The sequence below is a fragment of the Aotus nancymaae genome, unplaced genomic scaffold, assembly GCF_030222135.1.
Source record: "Aotus nancymaae isolate 86718 unplaced genomic scaffold, 86718_ANA_hifiasm-v0.15.2.pri h1tg000021l, whole genome shotgun sequence".
In the NCBI taxonomy this organism is placed as follows: Eukaryota; Metazoa; Chordata; class Mammalia; order Primates; family Aotidae; genus Aotus; species Aotus nancymaae.
Window position 1 is genome coordinate 12,027,857 of NW_026988433.1, and position 21,981 is coordinate 12,049,837.

At 48.3% G+C, this 21,981-nt stretch overlaps 1 protein-coding gene across 2 annotated transcripts; it reads left to right on the forward strand.

Moving 5' to 3' along the window:
* Nucleotides 1–1,697: 1,697 nt before the first annotated feature.
* OASL (2'-5'-oligoadenylate synthetase like) lies at nt 1,698–21,694 on the forward strand. Of its 2 annotated transcripts, XM_064379699.1 has the most exons (6): nt 1,702–1,947; nt 7,455–7,737; nt 9,229–9,404; nt 12,820–13,061; nt 15,716–15,863; nt 18,413–21,694. In XM_064379699.1, exons 1-6 carry the CDS (start codon nt 1,750–1,752, stop codon nt 18,911–18,913), a joined length of 1,548 nt encoding a protein of 515 aa, XP_064235769.1. In that variant the 5' UTR covers nt 1,702–1,749; the 3' UTR covers nt 18,914–21,694. The 2 variants fall into 2 exon arrangements, with proteins under 2 accessions (XP_064235770.1, XP_064235769.1); XM_064379700.1 differs by lacking the exons at nt 12,820–13,061; nt 15,716–15,863 and having other exon boundaries at nt 1,698–1,947.
* The last annotated feature ends 287 nt before the right edge of the window (nt 21,695–21,981 follow it).

The window sequence follows — 21,981 nt, forward strand, 5'->3', positions numbered from 1 at the left end:
CAATGTGGAGGGGGGAGTTGGGTACATGAGTCTGGATTTCAGGGAAGAGGTCTGGATTTAAGTTACAAATGTCAGAGTCACTGGGTGGGTGACTCACGCCTGTAATCCCAGCACTTTGGGAGGCCAAAGAGGGCAGATCACTTGAGGTCAGGAGTTCGAGACTAGCCTGGGCAACATGGTGAAACCCTGTCTCTACTAAAATTACAAAAAAATTAGCCAAGTGTAGTGGTACGCTCCTGTAATTCCAGCTCCTTGGGAGGCTGAGGCACAAGAATCGCTTGAAGCTGGGAGGTGGAGGTTGCAGTGAGCTGAGATCGCACCACTTTACTCCAGCCTGGGTGACAGAATGGGACTCCACCAGGGTAAAAACGTTTAAACACTGGTTGAAATCACCAAGGGAGTAAGTCTAGAGCAACAAGAGATGAGGACCCAGGACTAAGCCCTGGAGTGTTTATTATTCAGAGTTTGGGGAATTGCAGGTGTCCACTATGATGCCCAGGCTGGTCTTGAACCCCTAGCCTCAAGTGATCCTCTAACCTTGGCCTCCCAAAGTGCTGGGATTACAGGTATGCGCTACCGCACCCGGCGTGGATCTCTGGTCTTTAAGATTCCTCTCAAGCAGGTGTCTGCTAACACCAAATGAAACTCATGTGCCTGCTTCCCACCAAGTTTTCATGCTTTTTTCCTACTTAACACACATTGCACTGGACTTTTGGAGTCTCTCTTTTTTTTTTGAGACGGAGTTTTGTTCTTCTTGCCCAGGCTGGAGTGCAATGGTGCCGTCTCAGCTCACCAAAACCTCCATCTCCGAAGTTCAAGCGATTCTCCTTGCCTCAGCCTCCCGAGTAGTTAGGATTACAGGCATGTGCCACCATGCCGGCTAATTTTGTATTTGTAGTAGAGACTGAGTTTCTCCATGTTGGTCAGGCTGGTCTCGAACTCTCGCCCTCAGGTGGTCTGCCTGGCTCAGCCTCCCAAAGTGCTGGCTTACAGGCGTGAGCCACTGCGCCAGGCCTTGGAGTCTCTTTTCTTAGCTGTCTCCCCCGCTGCTCTGGGAGCCCCCTTGGAACAGGAACCTCGTCTTATTTCATCTTCTTGGCTCAGTGCATGAACTTGGTTCAGTGCATGGGTCACAATACCTGTTAAACCCACTTTAGGAATAGTGAGTGTGAGGGATTAGAGAGGCTAGAGTTGGGCACAGGGCAAACTAGAACTCCCAATCTGTTCTCTCAGACTCCAGATTCTAACTCCTTCACCTGAACATGAGCACGTCCCTTCTGTTCCCAGTTTTTTCATTTTTTACTATTTGCCTCGATTTCCTTAGACAGATTTAAGCCGTTGAATTGACTAACAACCATCCTACTCCAACCTACTGGGCAAATTGCCTCCTCTAGGGTCAAACACTATTCAATTTCAGTTTCCAAACATCACAAAAGGGAAATTCGAAAAGCTGAGAATCGAAACTGACAGCAGAGAGATAGACTAGATGACAGGCTTTTTAAGGTGGCCCCAGGCATTCCGACCTCAGCCCAGTGTCCTCCTGTGCCTCTACGCAGTGAGGTAGTCTCCAAGAAAGGGGACCCCGAGTCAGCCCATCACACCTGGTTTCCTATCTCCTAGGGTCATTGGTCCCACGGAGCACTGGAGGGCAGCTGAGGAGGAGCCACCTTAACAAAGGGGTTGTGTGCCAGGGAGTTGGGTAGGTGTCTGGCTATATATCTGCCCAGCTGTGGTACTCTGGGTACAGAGATGGCACTGTCACAGGAGCTGTATGCCACACCAGCCTCCAGGCTGGACTCCTTCGTGGCTCAGTGGCTGCAGCCCTACCGGGAGTGGAAGGAAGAGGTGCTGGACGCTGTGCGGACCGTGGAGCAGTTTCTGAGGCAGGAGCATTTCCAGGGGGAGCATGGGCTGGACCGGGATGTGCGGGTGCTGAAGGTGATCAAGGTAAGACTGGGCTCCTCCAGTCCCCCACGCAGGACAAAACCCACTAGCAGAGTCCACGTCCCTGAGGATGCTGGGGACCCCTGTCCTGATCCCTTGCCCATGCTGATGACATCTCAGGACACCCCGTCCCACCTAGCTGTCTACTCCCCACTGCACCACTGCCTTCAGCAGAATGAGTCTAATAATAATAGCTCACATTTGGGGCCTCACTAGCCTAACCTTTTAATTTACACTGTCTCTAATTCTTGCACCCTGTGAGATAGGGGGTACTATTGGCTTTTTTGCGGGGGGACGGGGTGGTTTGTTTTTGTTTTGAGATGGAGTTTCACTCTTGTTGCCCAGGGTGGAGTGCAATGGTGCGATCTCAGCTCACTGCTACCTCCGTCTCCCGGGTTCAAGAGAAGCCTCCCGAGTAGCTGGGATTACAGGCATGTGCCACCATGCCCGGCTAATTTTGTATTTTTACTAAGACAGGGTTTCTCCATGTTGGTCAGGCTGGTCTTGAACTCCGACCTCAGGCAATCCACTCGCCTCAGCCTCCCAAAGTGCTGGGATTACAGGCGTGAACCATGGGGCCTGACCTGAGATAGGTACAATTCTTTACACATTAGCAAAATGGAGGCTCAGAACTAATACAAAGCAAGGTCCTTAGTTGGATCCTGGTGTGAATGAACCATCTGTAAAATACGGTTTGGGGACAACGGGGGAATTTCCATATGGCCTAGATATCAGACAGTATATATATATATCTGATGTAGGAAATTGTTGATTTTTGTTAGGTGTAACAGTGGTTGTGTGGTTATCAAGGAGAACGTTCTCTTTTGTTTGGACACAAACACTGACGTATTTAGGGACAAAGTTCCTCGGTGTCTGTAATTTACTTTAACGTGGCTTAGATTAAGGAAATGTAGACAGAAATTGAGACTTGTTGAATCAACTGGTTGGGTATATAAGTGTTAGTTGTATCATCTTTCTATTTTTCTATACGTTTTAACTTTTTATAATAAAATGGCATTATTTTTTAGAGATAGGGTCTCGCTTTGTCACCCAGGCTGGACTGCAGTGGCACGGTAACAGCTCACTGCAGACTCCACCTCCCTGGGCTCAGGCGATCCTCTCACCTCAGCCTCCCAAGTAGCTTGGGGCTACAGGCTTGCACCACCATGCTCAGCTAATTTTTGTATTTTTCATAGAGACTGGGTTTCACCAATGTTGCCCATGCTGGTCTCAAACTTCTGGGCTCAAGAATATGCCCACCTCAGCCTCCCAAAGTGCTGGGATTACAGGTGTGAACCACCACACCTGGCCAGTAAAATGATTTTTTTAATGGAGGTTCAGAGAAGTGAGGTGACTTGCCCAAGGTCACACATTAGTGTTGAAGCTGGGATTTGAACTTGACTCAAGGGATCCAAGCTCCCCCTCCACTGAGATTTTTCTCCAATCCCTTCCTCCAGCTGTTTCATGCCACCTCCTGTGCTAGGTAGGATCAAATTCAAAAGGGTCAGAGCTAGAAAGGCTTTGGAGGATCAGACAGTCTCACCAATCCCTCACTTAAATATTAAGTAAACTGAGGCACAGAGAGGGTGAGAGATATCCCAAGGTCACACAGCAAGTTGGTGGCAAAGGCAAGACTAGAATTAAGACTCCTGACTCCCAGCCCAGTGATCAAGTTCTCTCTCTGAGGGCAACCGGCTCACAGAGGGACCTAGAGGCCGCAGGCCCCTAACTGTTCTTCGCACCTGTCCCCAGCATGTGAAGCCTGAGGCCGTACAATTTATAAGTGAGAAAGCACAAATTTTGGTATCAGACAGACTCTTCGCTTCTTCCCTTACCAGCTGTGTGGCTTTGCTTACCACTCGTATTTCTCAAAGCCACAATCTTCTCATCTGTGATTGGGGCGTCATCATCCTCGTCTCTCCCTCACCAAGCCAATGGTGCAATGCAGGCTGAATGACTGGTGCGTGATAAATGCTCAGAAACAGAAGCATCATTATAATTCCTGCCAAGCTTTCTTCCGGGCCCGAGACACAAGTCTGACTCCAGCAGACCCTCCCAGACCACCCCCTCCCCAACAACCCTGAGAATAAAGCGGAAGGAATAAGGAGTGTCTGGTAAGACAAGGATGCTACAAGAAGGAGGTTTTTTGTTTTTGTTTTTACTTATTTATTTTTGAGACGGAATCTTACTCTGTTGCCCAGGCTGGATTACAGTGGCGCACTCTCGGCTCACTGCAACCTCCGCCTCCAGGGTTCAAGAGATTGATTCTCCCGCCTCAGCCTCCCGAGTAGCTGGTATTACAGGAGTGCACCACCACGCCCGGCTAATCTTTGTATTTTTAGTAGAGACAGTGTTTCACCATGTTGGCCAGGCTGGTCTTGAACTCCTGACCTCAAGTGATCCAACCACCTCAGCCTCCCAAAGTACTAGGATTACAGGCATGAGCCACCGAGCCTGGCCAAGAATGAGTTTTTACGGCAGGAAATGCTATTTACCTTCCTGCACATCATAGCCACTTCTCCCCTTGAAACCACTAAGTGGAAGCAATCCCCAGAGAGCCATGACTAATGAGAAATGATGTATCTTATTCAGAGTCTAAATCCTCCCTTTCCCCACCCCCTGAAAATCTAGTGAGCAGAGGGGCTCCACATAAGGGAATGCTTCAGATGAATTGTGCTTAAATAGGTTTAAAACCGAAGTAAATTAGGAAGCCTGTTCTGGGTATGTTCTTTTCTCTCTGCCTGGATCTTACCAGTGGCAAAGGCAGAAAGGGAAGTCTAGGCCAGGCTCGGCGGCTCGCACCTGTAATCTCAGCACTTTGGGAGGCCAAGGTGGGAGGATTGCTTGAGCCCAGGAATTCGAGACCAGCCTGGGCAAAATGGTGAGACCCCCGACTCTACAAAAAAATATAAAAAATTAGCTGGGCATGGTGGTGCATGCCTTTAGTTCCAGCTACTCAGTTCCAGCTGAGGTGGGAAGATTGCTTAAGCCCAGGAGGCCGAGTCTTCAGTGAATGAAGATTGTGCCGTTGACTCCAGCCCGGGCAGCAGAGCAAGACTCCGTCAAAAAAGAAAGGAAAGTCTAAACATGGCTTTTGGGGGTTGTGTCCTTCATTCATACACCGGGTGCCATCTCCAACCCTCTCCCATGGGGTGGAAGTGCTGGGTCTGAATGCCCATAGTAACTCAGAAGCAGGGCCTGGCTCATAGCGTTGGGTCACAAGGAAGAAAGAGGCGAAGAAGCACTCACTACCTGAGTTCTGGCTCTTTTGCTGACTCCGCTGCCTCCTGGCTGGGAGACCATGGCAAGCTGATTAACTCCACGCTGCCTCAGCTTTCTCATCTGTACATTGGAGAGAATTCTCCTAGTACCCACCTCAATATGGGAAGTGAAGTTTTTTTTTGGAGGGGGTTGTGTTTTTTTGAGATAGAATCTCACTCCGTTGCCCAGGCTGGAGTGCAGCAGAGAGATCTTGGCTCACCACAACCTCTGCCTCCTGGGTTCAAGCGATTCTCCTGCCTCAGCCTCCCCAGGAGCTGGGATTACAGGCACTCACCACCACACTTGGCTAATTTTTGTATTTTAATTTTATTTTATTATTTTTTCTTTTTTTTCTTTTAGCTGGTGATCACAGAGAATTATTATTTCTTTCTTTTAATTTTTGTGTTTTTAGTAGAGACAAGGGTTTCACCATGTTGGCCAGGCTGGTCTCGAACTCCTGACCTCAGGTGATCCATCCACCAAGGCCTCCCAAAGTGCTGGAATTACAGGCGTGAGCCACCGAGCCTGAGGGGGAAGTGACGATTAGAAGAAATAATTGTATACAAGGCTCTCAGGGGTGCCAGACGCGGGGTGTGCTCAGCCTGTGTTGTGTCATCTGGCAACAGCTGGATTCTGATTCATATGCAGTAACTCTATCCTCCAGGAAAAGTAGCCCACTGTGGGTCTGATGCCTCCCAAGCAATTCTACCTCCCAACACGGAATGAGGAGAGGACAGACAGCTGTGGGGCTTTGCATACCAGAGTCTCCAAACATCAAAAAATCCCTTCAAGATCATCCATCTCGACCCCCTTCCATTATTGACGGGAAAACCGACACCCGGGCAGCAGAAGGAATTGTCTAAGTCAGCTAGATAATGAGGAGAAAGAGACACGTGTTGCTGACTTCCTGTGTGCCGGGCACCCCACCAAACCCCTGGCATACATGATTTCATCCGATCCTCCCAGTAGCCCAGTGACTCATGTCCCAGCATTACTCATTTTACAGGTGAAGGTCTTAAGAATCAGAATGTTTACTCAGATAAGAAACAGGGAAGAGGGCCAGGCGCGGTGGCTCATGCCTGTAATCCCAGCACTTTGGGAGGTCAAGGCAGGCGGATCACCTGAGATCGGGAGTTCAAGGCCAGCCTGACCAACATGGAGAAACCCCCTCCCTACTAAAAATACAAAATTAGCCAGCTGTGGTGGCAGGCGCCTGTAATCCCAGCTGCTGGGGAGGCTGAGGCAGGAGAATCTCTTGAACCCAAGAGGCAGAGGTTGCGGTGAGCCAAGATCATGCCATTGGACTCCAGCCTGGGCACAAGATGGAAACTCCGTCTCAAAAACAAAACAAAACACACACACAGGGAGGAGTCAAGATCTTTTTCAGGCTGCCCCATTTCACCACCAGGCAAACTTGCTCTTGCTTTATAATGTCATGAAATTACTCAGGCCCCCCACCCCCAGAATTCTCAAACAACCCTACAGAGTAAACACTGTCATTCCTCTGGAGCTGGCCTTACTCTGTGGATAAGAAGACTGGGTCTCAGAAGCAATGCAGTGTCATAGATAAGAGGCTGGGCACTTTGGGAGGCCGAAGGGGGCAAATCTCTTGAGTCCAGGAGTTGGAGATCAATCCTGGACAACACAGTAAAACCCTATCTCTACAAAAAATACAAAAATTAGCCAGGCATGGGGGCACAGGCCTGTAGTCCTAGCTACTTGGGAGGCTGAGGTGGGAGGACTGCTTGAGCCAAGATCGCGCCACTGCAGTCCAGCCTGGGCAATGGGAGTGAACTGTCACACACAGAAAAAAGAGGCTGGGCTCTGAGGGCTGCAAACTGTGAGATCAGGGACAAGTGACTAATGAGGAGAAAGAGCAGTGTGTTGCTGACTTCCTGTGTGCCAGGCACCCCACCAAACCCCTGGTATAGATTATTTCACCCTATCCTCCCAGTAGCTCAATGACTCATGTTCCACCATTACTTTCATTTTACGGGTGAACGTCGTAGGAGTCAGAATGTTTACCCAGATAAGAAGCAGGAAAGAGGCAGGATCTTTTTCAGGCTGCCCCATGTCTCAATCCAGTGTCTCGAGATCCTCATGACATCTGTTTTCTCACCTGTGAAGTGTAGGTATTAGTCCGACCCACTACCCATCCCTCAGGGGGTGTGAGCATTCGGTGAGACAGTGCATGTAAAGTGCCGCAGGGGGTGCCTGGCACCAGGGTGACGGGGCTCTGTGTTCTGCAGGTGGGCTCCTTCGGGAATGGCACGATTCTCAGGAGCACAAGAGAGGTGGAGCTGGTGGCGTTTCTGAGCTGTTTCCACAGCTTCCAGGAGGCAGCCACACACCACCAAACTGTTCTGAGGCTGATATGGAAAACCATGTGGCAATCCCAGGACCTGCTGGCTCTCGGGCTCGAGGACCTGAGAGTGGAGCAGAGAGTCCCCGATGCTCTCGTCCTCACCATCCAGACCTGGCAGGCTGCGGAGCCCATCGCTGTCACCATCGTGCCTGCCTACAGAGCCCTGGGTAAGGGGAAGGGAAGCCCAGTGGACTCACACACTTGCCCTCCCCAGGAGACTTCCCAGTGTGTCACCTTTCACTCACGGCCACGTGCACACACCCACATTCATTCATTCCATCTGCGTCCTGGGCTAGGGGCCGGGCAACTGCAGTGCACAGGATTCACCCAACTCTGGCTATCATGTGCTCAACTTGGAAGGCAGAAATTGACCCAAGAATTGCACAGATTAATACATGATTGCAAATGGTGTCCATGCTAAGAGGAAAAGAATGGAGCGGCCTGGGGAACCACAGAAAGGGTGCTCAGGAAGGGACTTTCTCAGGAAAGAACATTCAGGAGGCGCTGACACCCAGTGAGGGGAAGGAGCTAAAAGTGGGAGTGGGGGTCTGTCACTGCGTTTTCTAGAAGCTGATCCGAAGACAAGAGTGTGAGAACAAGCAGTTTATTTGGGCGTTAATCTCAGGGAACACTGGTGGGGAAGGATGGAATTGAGATGGGAAAGGCAAGAATTCAATACGGTGTGAATCCGTGGGCAAGTCACCACTCTGGACTTCGTGTCCTTGGAGAACTCGCAGTCATATTATAGAGCATGCCTCCCTAGGATGCCAAGTGGGACGCTGGAATGCTTACCGGCCCGCCACTGGCCTGGGGCTGCTTCCGGGAGCACAACTCACTGGCCCCTGGTGTTTGTCCTCCGGTAGAGTCCTGGGTATTTGAAGTAAACCCTATGTGCTGAAAGCCCAGATCCCAGAGGTTTCATCTCGTGTGCTAATTCTATTGGCTGTGGCGGCTGCTGCATGGAGTTGCTTTTTGGAGAAAGTATCAGATAGGATCCGATTTTAGCAAGGAAGAGAGCGCGATGTCTTAGTGACATGTACCATGGAACCGCTTCTCCCTGTGAGTATTTTCTTCTTCTTTCTTTCTTTCTTTTTTTTTTTTGAGACTGAGTCTTGTTCTTTCACCCAGGCTGGAGTGCAGTGGCACGATCTCGGCTCACTGCAACGTCCGCCTCCCGGGTTCAAGCGATTCTCCAACCTCAGCATCCTGAGTAGCTGGGATTACAGGCGCCTGCCACCATGTCACACCCAGCTAATTTTTGTATTTTTAGTAGAGACAGGGTTTCACCATGTTGGCCAGGCTGGTTTCAAACTCCTGACCTCAGGTGATCCACCTGCCTCGGCCTCCCAAAGTGCTGGTATTACAGGCTTGAGCCACCACACCCAGCATCCCTATAAGTATTGAGAGGTTCCAACAGATTACCCAGAAAGAGATCCGAAACAGACATTAAAGAAAACGCGGACATTGAGGACATCCAGGGAGGACGGTGGTCCAGGAGTGGCCTGACGCGTGGAAAGCCCCATGTTGGTTCCCCAAGTAAGAACTTCACAAAAAGGACAATTAGACAAGGCAAACCTTTGGTTTCTGAAGTTAGGAGGTCTCAAGTGTCCCTGGAGGGATAACTCCGATGAATAAGCAGGCTCTCCCTCACCCCTCAGGGCCTTCTGTTCCGAACTCCCAGCCACCCCCTGAGGTCTATGTGAGCCTGATCAACGCCTGCGATGTTCCTGGAAATTTCTCCCCATCCTTCAGCGAGCTGCAGAGAAACTTCGTGAAACATCGACCAACTAAGCTAAAGAGCCTCCTGCGCCTGGTGAAGCACTGGTACCAGCAGGTGAGGGGCTGCCCGGAGGGCGGGGGCAAGCGGGGAGAGGGAGGAGGGTGGGGAGGAAAGACAGGGCCTGATTTTCCTCTCAGGAAACTGCACCCAGGGGAAACGGAAGCGGGTAGAGAGGGAGAGAAGGCTAGTCTTTTGAAATGTAAAGTGAAACCCTCAGTGAAGAAGGTGGAAAAGGAGAAGGAGAGGAGAGGAAGAAAGAAATAGAGAAGGAAGGAGAGAAACAGGTACCGTACAGTATTTCAGTAAACTAGTTCTTTTTCTTTTTCTTTTTTTTTTTTTTTGAGGCAGGGTCTCGCTTCGTTGCCCAGGCTAGAGTGCAGCAGTGCGATCACCACTCACTGTAGCCCCCACCTCCCTGGATCAAGTGATCCTCCCTCCTTAGCCTCCTAAGTAACCGGGACTAGAGGCATGGACAATCATGCCTGGCTAATTTTTTTTATTTTTCTTTTGTAGAGACAGGGTCTCACTGTGTTGACCAGCCTGGTTTCGAAGTGGTCTCAAGCGATCCTCGCACCTTGGCTTCCCAAAATGCTGGGATTACAGGCATGAGCCACCACACCCAGCCCACAGTTCCTTTCTTTTTTTTTTTTTTAAAGACGGGGTTTCACCATGTTGGGCAGGATGGTCTTGAACTCCTGACCTCAGGTGATCCGCCCGCCTTGGCCTCCAAAGTGCTTAGATTACAGGCGTGAGCCACCACGCCTAGCCATGCCCACAGTTCTTGTAATGCTTCAGTTACAGTCTAGGACTGGCAGATGCCAACATCGCTGGGTACTGTGGCTGTTAACCACAACAGGTTAAGGACCAACAGGAGGAAGGATTTCTTTAATTCCACCCCAGGAGTGGAAAAGAGGGCATGTGTGAGTGTAAACAGCCCCCGGGTACATTTCTCAACAGCTCAGTCAATTTTAGAAGCAAAAATCTTCCCCCAAGATAGTCAATGGAACCTCCAACTGCAAAACAAAACTCAGAGACAAAAATCGTTTATTACGTAAAACTTACAGAGAAATTACAAGGGAATCAAACACCAAAAGGAAAGATTTGAGCCAATAAAAATAAAATATAACAGGAATTTAAAGAAAAAACAATTAGTGGCCAGATGTCGCAGCTCACGCTGGTGATTTCAGCACTTTAGGAGGCTGAGGCAGGAGGATCACTTGAGCCCAAGGGTTCAAGACCAGCCTGAGCAACACGGTGAAACCCCGTCTCTACAAAAATACAAAAATTAGCTGGGCATGGCGGCGGGCACCTGTGGTCCCAGCTGCTGTAGAGGCTGAGGCCGAAGGATCACTTGAGCCGGGAGGTGAAGTAAGTTGACCTGGGTTTTTTTTTTATCCATTTACTAAGGCTTACATCTTACCGATGACAGGCATCCTACATTTTATATATCATCTAAGTTTTAAGAATGTAACATTTCACTAGTATTGGAGAAAATAAGTTGTATTACCATAAGTTTAAATTCCTAACAAAATTATAATGTTATTAGTTATGATTTACAAAATTGAGTGTTAAGTATGAATTTGCAAAAATTCACAAAACAAATTCATTAACTTACAAATAAATTTGAATTTAAAATTGAATTTCTAAAGTCAGGGATAAAGTGTTTTTGTTAGTGAGTCAGTGACCTATAGGGAAGGCCCAAGCTTTCATTTATTTGGGAGGTGAGAATTATACAAGATGATCCTGTGTTTATTTGTTTGTTTCATGGCCAAAGTGTTACAGTTTTTTTCCCTCTGGCTGTGGAATGTGATATACTATTTATATATAATAGCCATAGGAAAATATGTCAGTTTTGCTTCCACAAATCAAACCACTGAATATTTGACCAAAATGTTCACTTTCTATCAATGTATCAGTGAGATTCTTTTTTTTTTGAGACAAGATCTTACTCTGTCACCCAGGCTGGGGTACAATGTGTGACCTTGGCCCACTGCAACCTCTGCCTCCCAGATTCAAGCAATTCTCCCACCTCAACCTCCCAAGTAGCTGGGATTATAGGCATGTGCTACCATGCCTGGCTAATTTTTGTATTTTTAGTAGAGACGGGGTTTCACCATGTTGGGCAGGATGGTCTCTGTCTCTTGACCTCATGATCCGTCTGTCTCGGCCTCCCAAAGTGCTGGGATTACAGGCATGAGCCACTGTGCTTGGCCTTCAGTGAGATTTTTTTTTTTTTTTTTTTTTTTTTTTTGAGATGGAGTGTTGCTCTGTCTTCCAGGCTAGAATGCAGTGGTGCAATCTCGGCTCACTGCAACCTCCACCTCCCAGGTTCAAGCAATTTTTCTGCCTCAGCCTCCCTAGTAACTGGGATTACAGGCGCCCGCCACTGTGCCCAGCTAATTTTTGTATTTTTAGTAGAGACGAGGTTTCACCATGTTGGCCAGGCTGGTCTCGAACTCCTGAACTCATGATCCACCCGCCTCGGCCTCCCAAAATGCAGGGATTACAGATGTGAGCCTCCGTGAGATTCTTAACACAGGAAGTGACCAGCTTCAGTTAAGATCTTTTGTAAGTAAGAGAAAAACACAAAAACCAACTCAAACTAGCTTAAACAATATAGGGAATTATCAGTTCATGTATGAAAACCCCTAAATAGTGTGGAGGGGGCTTCAGGCACTGTTTGGAGAGGGCACTGGCTCTGTTTCTCTGGAATCCTCTCAGCTTCTCAGTCTTCTATATGTCAACCTGGTCCTCTGGCTTGTTTTCCTCTTGGTGGCAAAATAGCCACAACTGTTCCTGCCCTCATATACACACACGAGAGGACTTCCCTTCTTTCAACCACTGAACAAAATAACTAGGCTTTACTCTAGTGAGCCAACTTAGATGGCATGCCTTCTCTTGAACCAATCACTTGCAAGCGGAAAGGTTTATGCTGATAGACCTGTGCCAGTCATGGCCCATCCTGGAGCTGAGGGTGGGGGTCAACCCCTTCCAAAAATCATGGCTTCTGTGCAGTGGGGAAGGAAAGAATGTCTGCTAGAGAGGCAACCCCAATCTTCACTACAGAATCTCGCCTATTACCATTTTTTCCCTCTATCTAAGGAAACCTTTCCTTTCTTTAAAGAAGCATTTCTCAGAAGCTCAATGCATTAAAATAGATTTCAATGGAACTGCTTAGGCTAGGATGCTTGTGACAGAGCACAACCCGCTCACTCCTTTGGATACCTGCTCATAACTTCACTCCAGGAGTTACATCTGTCAAGCACATATTGAAGCCCAATGAACTAACTCAGCCCTTTAATTCTAAAATGGTGAAACCTATGTCCAGAGATGGAATGTGACTTGGCCAAGATCACACAGTCAGTAGGCAGCAGAGCCAGGACTAGAACTTGGATTTCTCAGCTTCTGGTCCAATGCCATCCTTACACAGAATCTTAGGGTCTCTCTTTCTTCCCATCTCTTTCGACAGTATGTGAAAGCCAGGTCGCCCAGGGCCAATCTACCCCCTCTCTATGCTCTCGAACTACTAACCATCTACGCCTGGGAAATGGGTACTGAGGAAGATGAGAATTTCATGTTGGATGAAGGCTTCACCACGGTGATGGACCTGCTCCTGGAGTATGAAGTCATCTGTATCTACTGGACCAAGTACTACACACTCCAGAATCCAGTCATCGAGGATTGTGTCAGAAAACAGCTCAAAAAAGAGAGGTACTGGACCGCTGTTTGCCCACCAAATCTCAGAGGAAAAGAAAGAGGAGCTGAGGAAATGTACCACAGAGTTTTATGGACTGGCTGTAGTAAGCAGTAAGGTTGCCGCCAGTGTTGAGCACTGACATCTCACGCCAACGCAGCTGGCATCTCAAGTTGGTGGCTTATCAAAGTCACCGGGGGGGCCATGGAGTGGGTATAAGCCTGTTCCTTGTTTCCTAAGCCACCCTCCACCTTAGCTCGGCCCTCTTGCTCTTCAAGGACCATTTCAGTGCTCTGTAGCAGCTAGCATGAGAAAATGGAAAGAATCTTAGAGACTCAGGTTTAAATCCCAGCTCAACCATTCTCCCAGCGCTGTGAGCCTCAATCCCTTATCCGTAAGGCAGGAGTAAACTGGTGCCTACGATACAGTATCGACGCGAGGGCTGGAGAAAATCTGTGTTAAGGATCCACAATACAGAGCATCTGGCAGATGCTGTGTAAACGCTCATACTGGAGCATGTGCTGTCCGTATCCCATTCATATCCCCTCGGCCTTTACTGCTCCGGGGAAGGTTGGCTCCACTTCCAACTGCCAGCACCTGCATCCCTTTGCCTGAGCTTTCCCCGCACCAGCAGACCCACTCTGAAAGCAGCCCTCCACCAGATCTGGTAGGAGTTGGTAGATAAATACCACAGCTCCCTCGCCCCAAAGATGGAAGGAATCCAGGTCTCATTCGATACTCTTTTTTTTTTTTTTTTTTTTTTTGAGACAGAGTCTCCCTCTGTCGCCCAGGCTGGAGTGCAGTCTCGGTTCACTGCAACCTCTGCCTCCTGGGTTCCAGCGGTTCCCCTGCCTCAGGCTTCTGAGTGCTAGGATTACAGGCACCCACCACCATATCCGGCTAATTTTTGTATTTTTGCAGAGACAGGGTTTTGCCATGTTGGCCAGGCTCATCTTGAACTCCTGACCTCAAGTGATCTGTCCAACGCAGCCCCCCAAAGTGCTGGGATTACAGGCGTGAGCCACCACACCCTGACCAAAGAGCTGGTCTTAATCATGGGCTTGCAGTCACCCCAAGTTACTAAGCAGGCTCAAGATCCCCTTCAAGCCATTATTCTTTAAAATATTTATGCAATATTTATAGAAAGGAGAGACTCTTAGGGGCAGCCCAACCTCTGCTCTGTTGAGCAGTGTTAGAAATAGATGCTTGGCACTGCAAAGAAAATCAGCTCTGAGACAAAGCATTTTTTAGCAACACAATTTTTACTTCCTGGACTGCAGGAAGGGTACTGCTACTGGCTATCTTGCCACAAGAGTACAATGAACAAAGGAGAAGCAGACAAATTTATCCCTTACGCATTTGGGGTTGTTCTCACTGCTGTGTTTGATCTCCGTTGGTTGGAACCAGACCTTAAAATTTAAACTAAAACCCGACTGGCTAATAACTCAAAACTTTTTTAAACAGGTAAAAGCATTGGAGAGCTGGGACATGCCTGTGAGCACGTCCAGCACAGATATCTTGGTTAAAGTACAAAGATATAGAATGTACTATGTGCCTGTAAGCCTGGCATGTCTAACAGCTACATAGAATGGGGCTTAACATGGCTGGGTGTGGTGGCTCACGCCTGTAATCCAAGCACTTTGGAGGCCAAGGTGGGCGGATCATCTGAGGTCGGGAGTTCAAGACCAGCCTGACCAACATGGTGAAAACCCATCTCTAAAAAAAAAAAAAAGGATGGGGCTTAACAGAGAGTCATCAGCACACTTATGATTTATTTTTTAACAAGAAATGAAACTTTAAAAAGGAACTTTTCTACTTCCCACAAGGAGGTAAATGGGTAAAAGCCCCATCTACTGGCTGTGAGAACTTAGGGAGGTGTGTAAAAATGAGACAACCTCGACAATGAAAGACCATCCCCACCTGATAGAATTGCTGTAAGGATTAAAAGAGGTTAATTTGCATAGGATTTGGCCTTGTGCTTCAATAGATATCAGTAGCTGGTGGTGGTGGTGTTTCTATTATCCAAAGCAATTCAGCAGCTCTAATCTTAAACTTGCAAAGCCTGCTCTGAACGTAAAGGCCCCCGCTGCCTGAATGGGCATCTGTCACTCCTCTAGCATGCCTCTTGGAGCCTCATTCTCCCCCACAATTCCTTGCAAACACCCCAGGCACTCTCCCAGAGAGGAATTATTTTCTTTTCTTTTTTTTTTTTTGAGATGGAGTCTCACTCAGTCGGAGTGTGGTGGTGCAATCTCAGCTCACTGCAATCTCCGCCTCCTGGGTTCAAGAAATTCTCCTGTCTCAGCCTCCCGAGTAACTGGGATTACAGGTGTGTGCTAATTTTTTGTATTTTTAGTAGAGATGGGGCTTCACCATGTTGGCCAGGCTGGTCTTGAACTCCTGAGCTCAAGCAATCCTCCCACCTCTGCCTCCCAAAGTGCTGGGATTACAGGCGTGAGCCACCGTACCTGGCCCAGACAGGAATTCTTGGAAATAGGATTGTCTCCATCCTGTTACTCTTCTGCCATGATTGGGGCCCTCCTGAACATCTGCGGGATATGGACATCGCGATGGCTCAGTGACTGGACTAAATAATTGCTGAGAAGGTTTTTTTTCTGGCTTGAAGGCTCCAAACCATTACAAGCCTGGGCACCCTTTCCCTGTGTTGCAGGCCCATCATCCTGGATCCTGCCGACCCCACCCACAATGTAGCAGAAGGGTACAGATGGGACATCGTCGCTCAGAGGGCCTCCCAGTGCCTGAAACAGGACTGCTGCTATGATGACAGGGAGAACCCCGTCCCCAGCTGGAATGTGAAGGTAACGGCTCCTCTCTGGGCAGTCAAGGGCTGGAAGCTGAGACTGACAGATAACTACTCAGCATTGACTCATTAAGTTCTGTGCCGATGGAGAGCAGAACCCGAGTCACCATGTGAGTCCCGGCCGCACCACCACCGGCTCCATCAATGTAGACAAATTCTTTGGCTCTCAGAGCCTCGGGTTTCTTACCTTCAAGTTTTTTTCTCCTTTCCTTTATTTTTCCCATAACCCCCTGGAGAATCAGTTTCGTGTTCCTGATCATTCTTTGCATGAGTTGGGTCCAGCCAAGTCAACTCAATCACACTCTGTGCCAGTGCTGAGCTCGGGGACGGGGGTGGGAGTCGGGGCTGGGGGACCAGACAGGCCCCTGACTCGGCCAGGCGTGGTGGCTCACACCTGTAATTTCAGCACTTTGGGAGGCCGAAGCAGGCGGATCACTTGAGGTCAGGAGTTCTAGACCAGCCTGGCCAACATGGCAAAACCCCGTCTCTACCTAAAAAATACAAAATTAGCCAGGCGTGATGGCAGGCACCTGTAATCCCAGCTACTCGGGAGGCTGAGGCAGGAGAATCTCTTGAACCCTGGAGGCAGGGGCTGCAGTGACCTGAGATCAAGCCATTGCACTCCAGCCTGGGTGACAAGAGGGATACTCTATTGGAAAAAAAAAAAAAGACATGACCCCAACTTTCAAAGAACTCACCCTATGTTGTTAGGAAGCAAATCCATGAAACAAACTTACACAAAACTGCTGGAATTACCAGAGAAGACAAGATACTCTGAAAACAAACAAAAATGCGAAGTCATATTATTATGTGATGTGAAACCCATGGCATAGGCAGAGATCACAATCATCTGTTTCATTCACATCACACTTTCTAGTTTGCAATGTGCTTGTCCAGGGTCCATCTCAGTTGATCCTCACGTGCAGTTCTGTAAAGTAAGAAGGCTGAGTATTACCACTATCTTTATTATTGTCATCATCATCATTATCACTATTATTGCCATTTTACAGAAGAGAAAACTGAGGCTCAGAGAGGTTAATTAACTAAGGTCACACTGCTAACAGGCTGCAGAATCAGAGGCTCTGGGGATCTGGAAGCAGAATAAATGTTCACTGAAATCACCAGAGAAGATTCCTTAAAGAAGGTAGGGGTTGGGGTGAGCCCTAAGGGACAGGGAAAGATACAGACACTCAGAACAGAGGACAGAGTATGATGAGGGGCCAAGGATGGGAGTCTGGGATAAGCAAGATGTTTATAGGAACAGGAGACTGACCTACTTGGAGCAGAAGGCAGAAGCAGAATCAGAGGCTCCAGTAAGGTACAGAGAGTTATAAAGGGCGACCTACCAGCCAAATGAGGAGGCCTACCCATGGGCTGGAAAATATATGCCTCTGGATTTTTCCTGAGTATAAAAACCACTGTAGGCTGGGGGCGGTGGCTCATGCCTGTAATCCCAGCATTTTGGGAGGCTGAGGCAGGTGGATCCCTTGAGTCCAAGAGTTCGAGACCAGCATAGGCAACATGGTGAAACCCTGTCTCTAGTAAAAATACAAAACTTAGCTAGATGTGGTGACATGCACCTGTGGTCCCAGCTACTCAGGAGGCTGAGGTGAGAGGATCACTTGAGCTTGGAAAGTCAAGGCTGCAGTGAGCTAAGACCGTGCCACTACACTGCAGCCTGGGTAACAGAGCAAGGCTCTGTCTCAAAAAACAAAACAAATACACAAAAAATTGTGCAAAGATTTTTTTATCTCGACAAATCAGAAAACTTGGCAATGCCAGACTTCTTTCGTTCTTTCTTTTTTTTTGTTTTGTTTTTTGAGATAGAGTCTGGCTCTGTTGCCTAGGCTGGAGTGCAGTGGTGTGATCTCAGCTCACTGCAACCTCCACCTCCTGGGTTCAAGTGAGTCTCCCACTTCAATCACCCAAGTAGGAGGGACTACAGGCACACGCCACCATACCTGGCTAATTTTTGCATTCTTTTGGTAGAGATGGGTTTTGCCATGTTGCCCAGGCTGGTCACAAACTCCTGACCTCAAGTGATCTGCCCGCCTCGGCCTCCCAAACTGCTGGGATGACGGCCATGAGCCTCTGCACCTAGCCAAGGCTTATATTTCTTCTGGAAAGAATCAGCTAGAGGTCTGACCCTCACCAACATTTTCCAGGTGCTCTCCAGCCACCTGGGGCCCTCAGGCCCTGGAATGTAGCCTCTGGAGGTGGTGAGAACACAGACTCTGGAATCTGCCCTGCTCCTTACTACCTTTGTGATGGGTGTTCAGTAAATTACTTAACCCTGCTCAGCCAGTTTCCTCATCAATAACATGGGGATAACACTAGAACCAACCAACTAACAGACATGCTCCGAGAATACAGTGCATTAAGGGTATGGAAGGTGCCCAGCATACCGCCTGAAAGTGGTTACCACTCCCTAAACATTTGCTGCTGCTGCTGCTGCTATCGTAACGATAAGGACAGATGAAGGGAACGTCTGCACATCAGACAGAGAAGTGTGGACTTAACACCTCTCCTTCTCCCTCTTCCTTCCAGAGGGCACGAGACATCCATGTGACAGTGGAGCAGTGGGGTTACCCCGATTTCAAGCTCATCGTGAACCCTTATGAGCCCATAAGGAAGATTAAAGAGAAAATCCGGAAGAGCAGGGGTTACTCTGGCCTGCAGCGTCTGTCCTTCCAGGTTCCTGGCGATGAGAGGCAGCTTCTCAGCAGCAGATCCTCCTTAGCCAAATACGGGATCTTCTCCCACACTCACATCTATCTGCTGGAGGCCATCCCCCCCGAAATCCAGGTCTTCGTGAAGAATCCTGATGGTGAGAGCTACGCCTATGCCATCGACCCCAACAGCTTCGTCCTGGGTCTGAAGGAGCAGATTGAAGACCAGCAGGGGCTGCCTAAAAAGCAGCAGCAGCTGGAATTCCAAGGCCAAGTCCTGCAGGACTGGTTGAGTCTGGGGGGCTATGGCGTCCAAGACAGTGACACCCTCATCCTCTCTAAGAAGAAAGCGGGAGAGGCTCCGTTTCCAGCCAGCTAGTCTCCTCTGGGAAACTTCTCTGTACATTTCTGCCACCTACTCCAGAACTCATTCTGCGAACCACTCTGTCCCATTGTTTACTGGGAAGGTCCTAGGTCTTCACCAGCTTTATGAAGAGTTATCCCAAGCCACACGTGGTAGCTCACACCCATAATCCCAGTACTTTGGGAGGCCGAGGTAGAAGGAATGCTTAAGCCAAGGAGTTCAAGACCAGCCTGGGTATCATCGGAAGATCCCATCTCTACAAAATAAAAAATAAGTAGTTGGGTGTGGTGGTGTGTGCTTGTAGTCTCAGGTACTTGAGAGGCTGAGGCAGAAGGATGGCTTGAGCCCGGGAGGTTGAAGCTGCAGTGAGCTATGATCACACCACTACACTCCCGCCCAGGCAACAGAGCAAGACCCTGTGTCTAAAAAATAATAAAAATAAGTAAATTTGTTTAAAAAAGGAATTACCCCAGCCCTGCCAGGAGGAGGATGAGAGACTGAATATACAAATGGACAGTGGCCACACCACGTACGACAATAGAATTCTGACCCACAATCAATCAACCCCAAACCATCAGGACTTGGTCAATAACTTCTCGCTTCTCTAATTCCCCGCCCCACTCCCATTCCACTTCCAATTTAAGACCAACCGAGAAAGCCAAATAAGCTCCCCAGACCAATCACATGGTTAGCCCTGCTTCTAGCCAGTGTGCTTACAGCTTCTCCACACCGACAGCCTCAGTCAGGGCATCCCTGAAGCCTTTCCATTTTCCTGCCTGTATTTAAATCTCTGTCAAAGGCAAGAGATGGTGGCTGGTTCCTATCTGCTGGAGACCATCCCCCTGCCAGATCCAGGTCTTCGTGAAGGATCCCGATGGTGAGAGCCATGCCTATGCCATCGACCCCAACAGCTTCATCCTGGGTCTGCAGGGTGAATTCCCAATCGGAAACTGGGAATGAACAGCCTTTGTTAGTTCTCATTTGGGTGTTCCTTATTTTCACACGGCCTAATGCTGTCCTAATGGTTATTGCTTGATCATTTGAGCTTCTCAACTCCGAGAAACGAGGACTGGGAAAACTGAGGCAAAAGGAGACAACGAATAGGAGACCGAGGATGATGCAGTGTAAAAAAAATCACCTCAACTCCTAAAACCCATACACAAACAGTACGTAATAGTCGGGAAACTGTAGGAAAATAACAGCATCTTTATCATCAAAGGACATCATGTGATCAGGTTTACTCCAAGCAATAAAAAGTTTCCTTTTGCCCTCCCGTTTTGTCCAGCTTTCTACTGGGCTACTCACCTACCATAGCACAGAAAATGCACATTGCAATTGGTTCTCAACAGCCTCTGGTCAATTCGGCAATCATAATCGGTATATTTCCCACTTCTGTTTGCCTTCAGGGACAGAAAGAGTGCCTCCTTTCCAGATGGCTGGTCCAGTCCCCATCTTTGTGTCCTTCATAATGCCCAGCACAGCCCACATTGTAGGCGGTGAGAAAATTCTTGTTTAAAAAAAAAGAATGGCCAGGCACGGTGGCTCACGCCTGTAATCCCAGCACTTTGAGAGGCCGAGGTGGACGGATCACGAGGTCAAGAGATCGAGACTATTCTGGCCAACCTGGTGAAACCTCGTCTCTACTAAAAATATGAAAACTTAGCCAGGCATGGTGGTGTGTGCCTGCAGTCCCAGCTACTCAGAGGAGAATTGCTTGAAACCGGAAAATGGAAATTGCAGTGAGTTGGGATCGCACCACTGCACTCCAGCCTGGCAATAGAGTGAGACTCAGTCTCAAAAAAAAAAAAAAGAACGAAAAAGTCAATAAGTTAGTCTATTTGGGCTGCTATAACAAAATACCATACACTAGATGGCTCATAAACAATAACCATTTATTTCTCACTGCTCTGGAGGCTGGGAAGTCCAAGTCACTGGCAGGTTTGGTGTCTGGTAAGGCCTTTTTCTGATTCATACATGGCAGCTTCCCACGGAGTCTTCACATGGTGGAAGGGGTAAAGGTGTCTCTGGGGTCTCTTTTATGAGGGCATTCATCCAGTTCATGAGGGCTCAGGCCCCATTACCTAATTACTTCCCAAAAGTTGCACCTCCTAATACCATCACCTTGGGAGTGAGGACTTTTTGGAAGTTATCAGTATCGAAATGGAGTCACTTATGTCAAACCCTAACAAAGTAGAGCTGGGAGGCCGTGAAGAAGGGGCCCTCACACACATATGCCTGTCACAGAAATTATCTCAAGAAATTCCTCAAAACCACAGTATTATAGATAAGCCCCTTGTACAAGGATAGTTGTCTAACAGTGGGTGTCTCCACAATAAGCTAACACCAACTCCTGCAACAGGCTCCTGTAATCAACAGTACTTGTTTCAAAGAAGTTTATGTGGACTTCTCCTCACCCCAACCTTTTTTTTTTTGAGACAGAGTCTCACTCTTTTGCCAGGCTGGAGCGCAGTGGTGCAATCTAAGCTCACTGCAACCTCCACCTCCTGGGTTCAGGCGATTCTCCTGCCTCAGCCGCCAGAGTAGCTGGGATTACAGACATGTGCCACCACACCCAGCTAATTTTTGTATTTTTAGTAGAGATGGAGTTTCACCATGTTTACCAGGATGGTCTCGATCCACCCACCTCGGCCTCCCAAAATGCTGGGATTGCAGGCGTGAGCCATCCCGCTCGTCCCCTCCAACCTCTTTTAATGTGCCTATCGTCCACTATAACATTCATATCTCAAATTGCAATTTCTTGCAATTCTTGAATAAACACTTTCTTTTGGAGCGTAAGTCTCTGTTGTTTGCTTTAGGTTGCCAATTTTAACATTTTAATTTTGGAGGAACACAAACTTTCAGACCATATCAGTCACCTTCCTCTTTTTTGGAATAGAAAAGCTCAAGGCCAGAGAGTTTGTTTTAGTAAAGTTTTGACATACTTGTCTTCAAAGATAAAACATGAAACAGTATTCCACAGACACAAATAAAGTGATTTTGTTCATCCTTCACTGTGGGGTATTTTAACCATAGAGATTCTAATTTTTTGGTCTTGGATGGGTCCTAGGAGTCAGTGTTTTTTT

Excerpts from the sequence above, each read along its gene's own strand:
- OASL (XM_064379699.1), top strand. The coding sequence starts at position 1,750 with ATGGCACTGTCACAGGAGCTGTATGCCACACCAGCCTCCAGGCTGGAC. Across the intron at positions 1,948-7,454 it reads GGGTGCTGAAGGTGATCAAG|GTGGGCTCCTTCGGGAATGG; the intron begins GTAAGACTGGGC and ends TGTGTTCTGCAG. Across the intron at positions 13,062-15,715 it reads AAACAGCTCAAAAAAGAGAG|GCCCATCATCCTGGATCCTG; the intron begins GTACTGGACCGC and ends CCTGTGTTGCAG.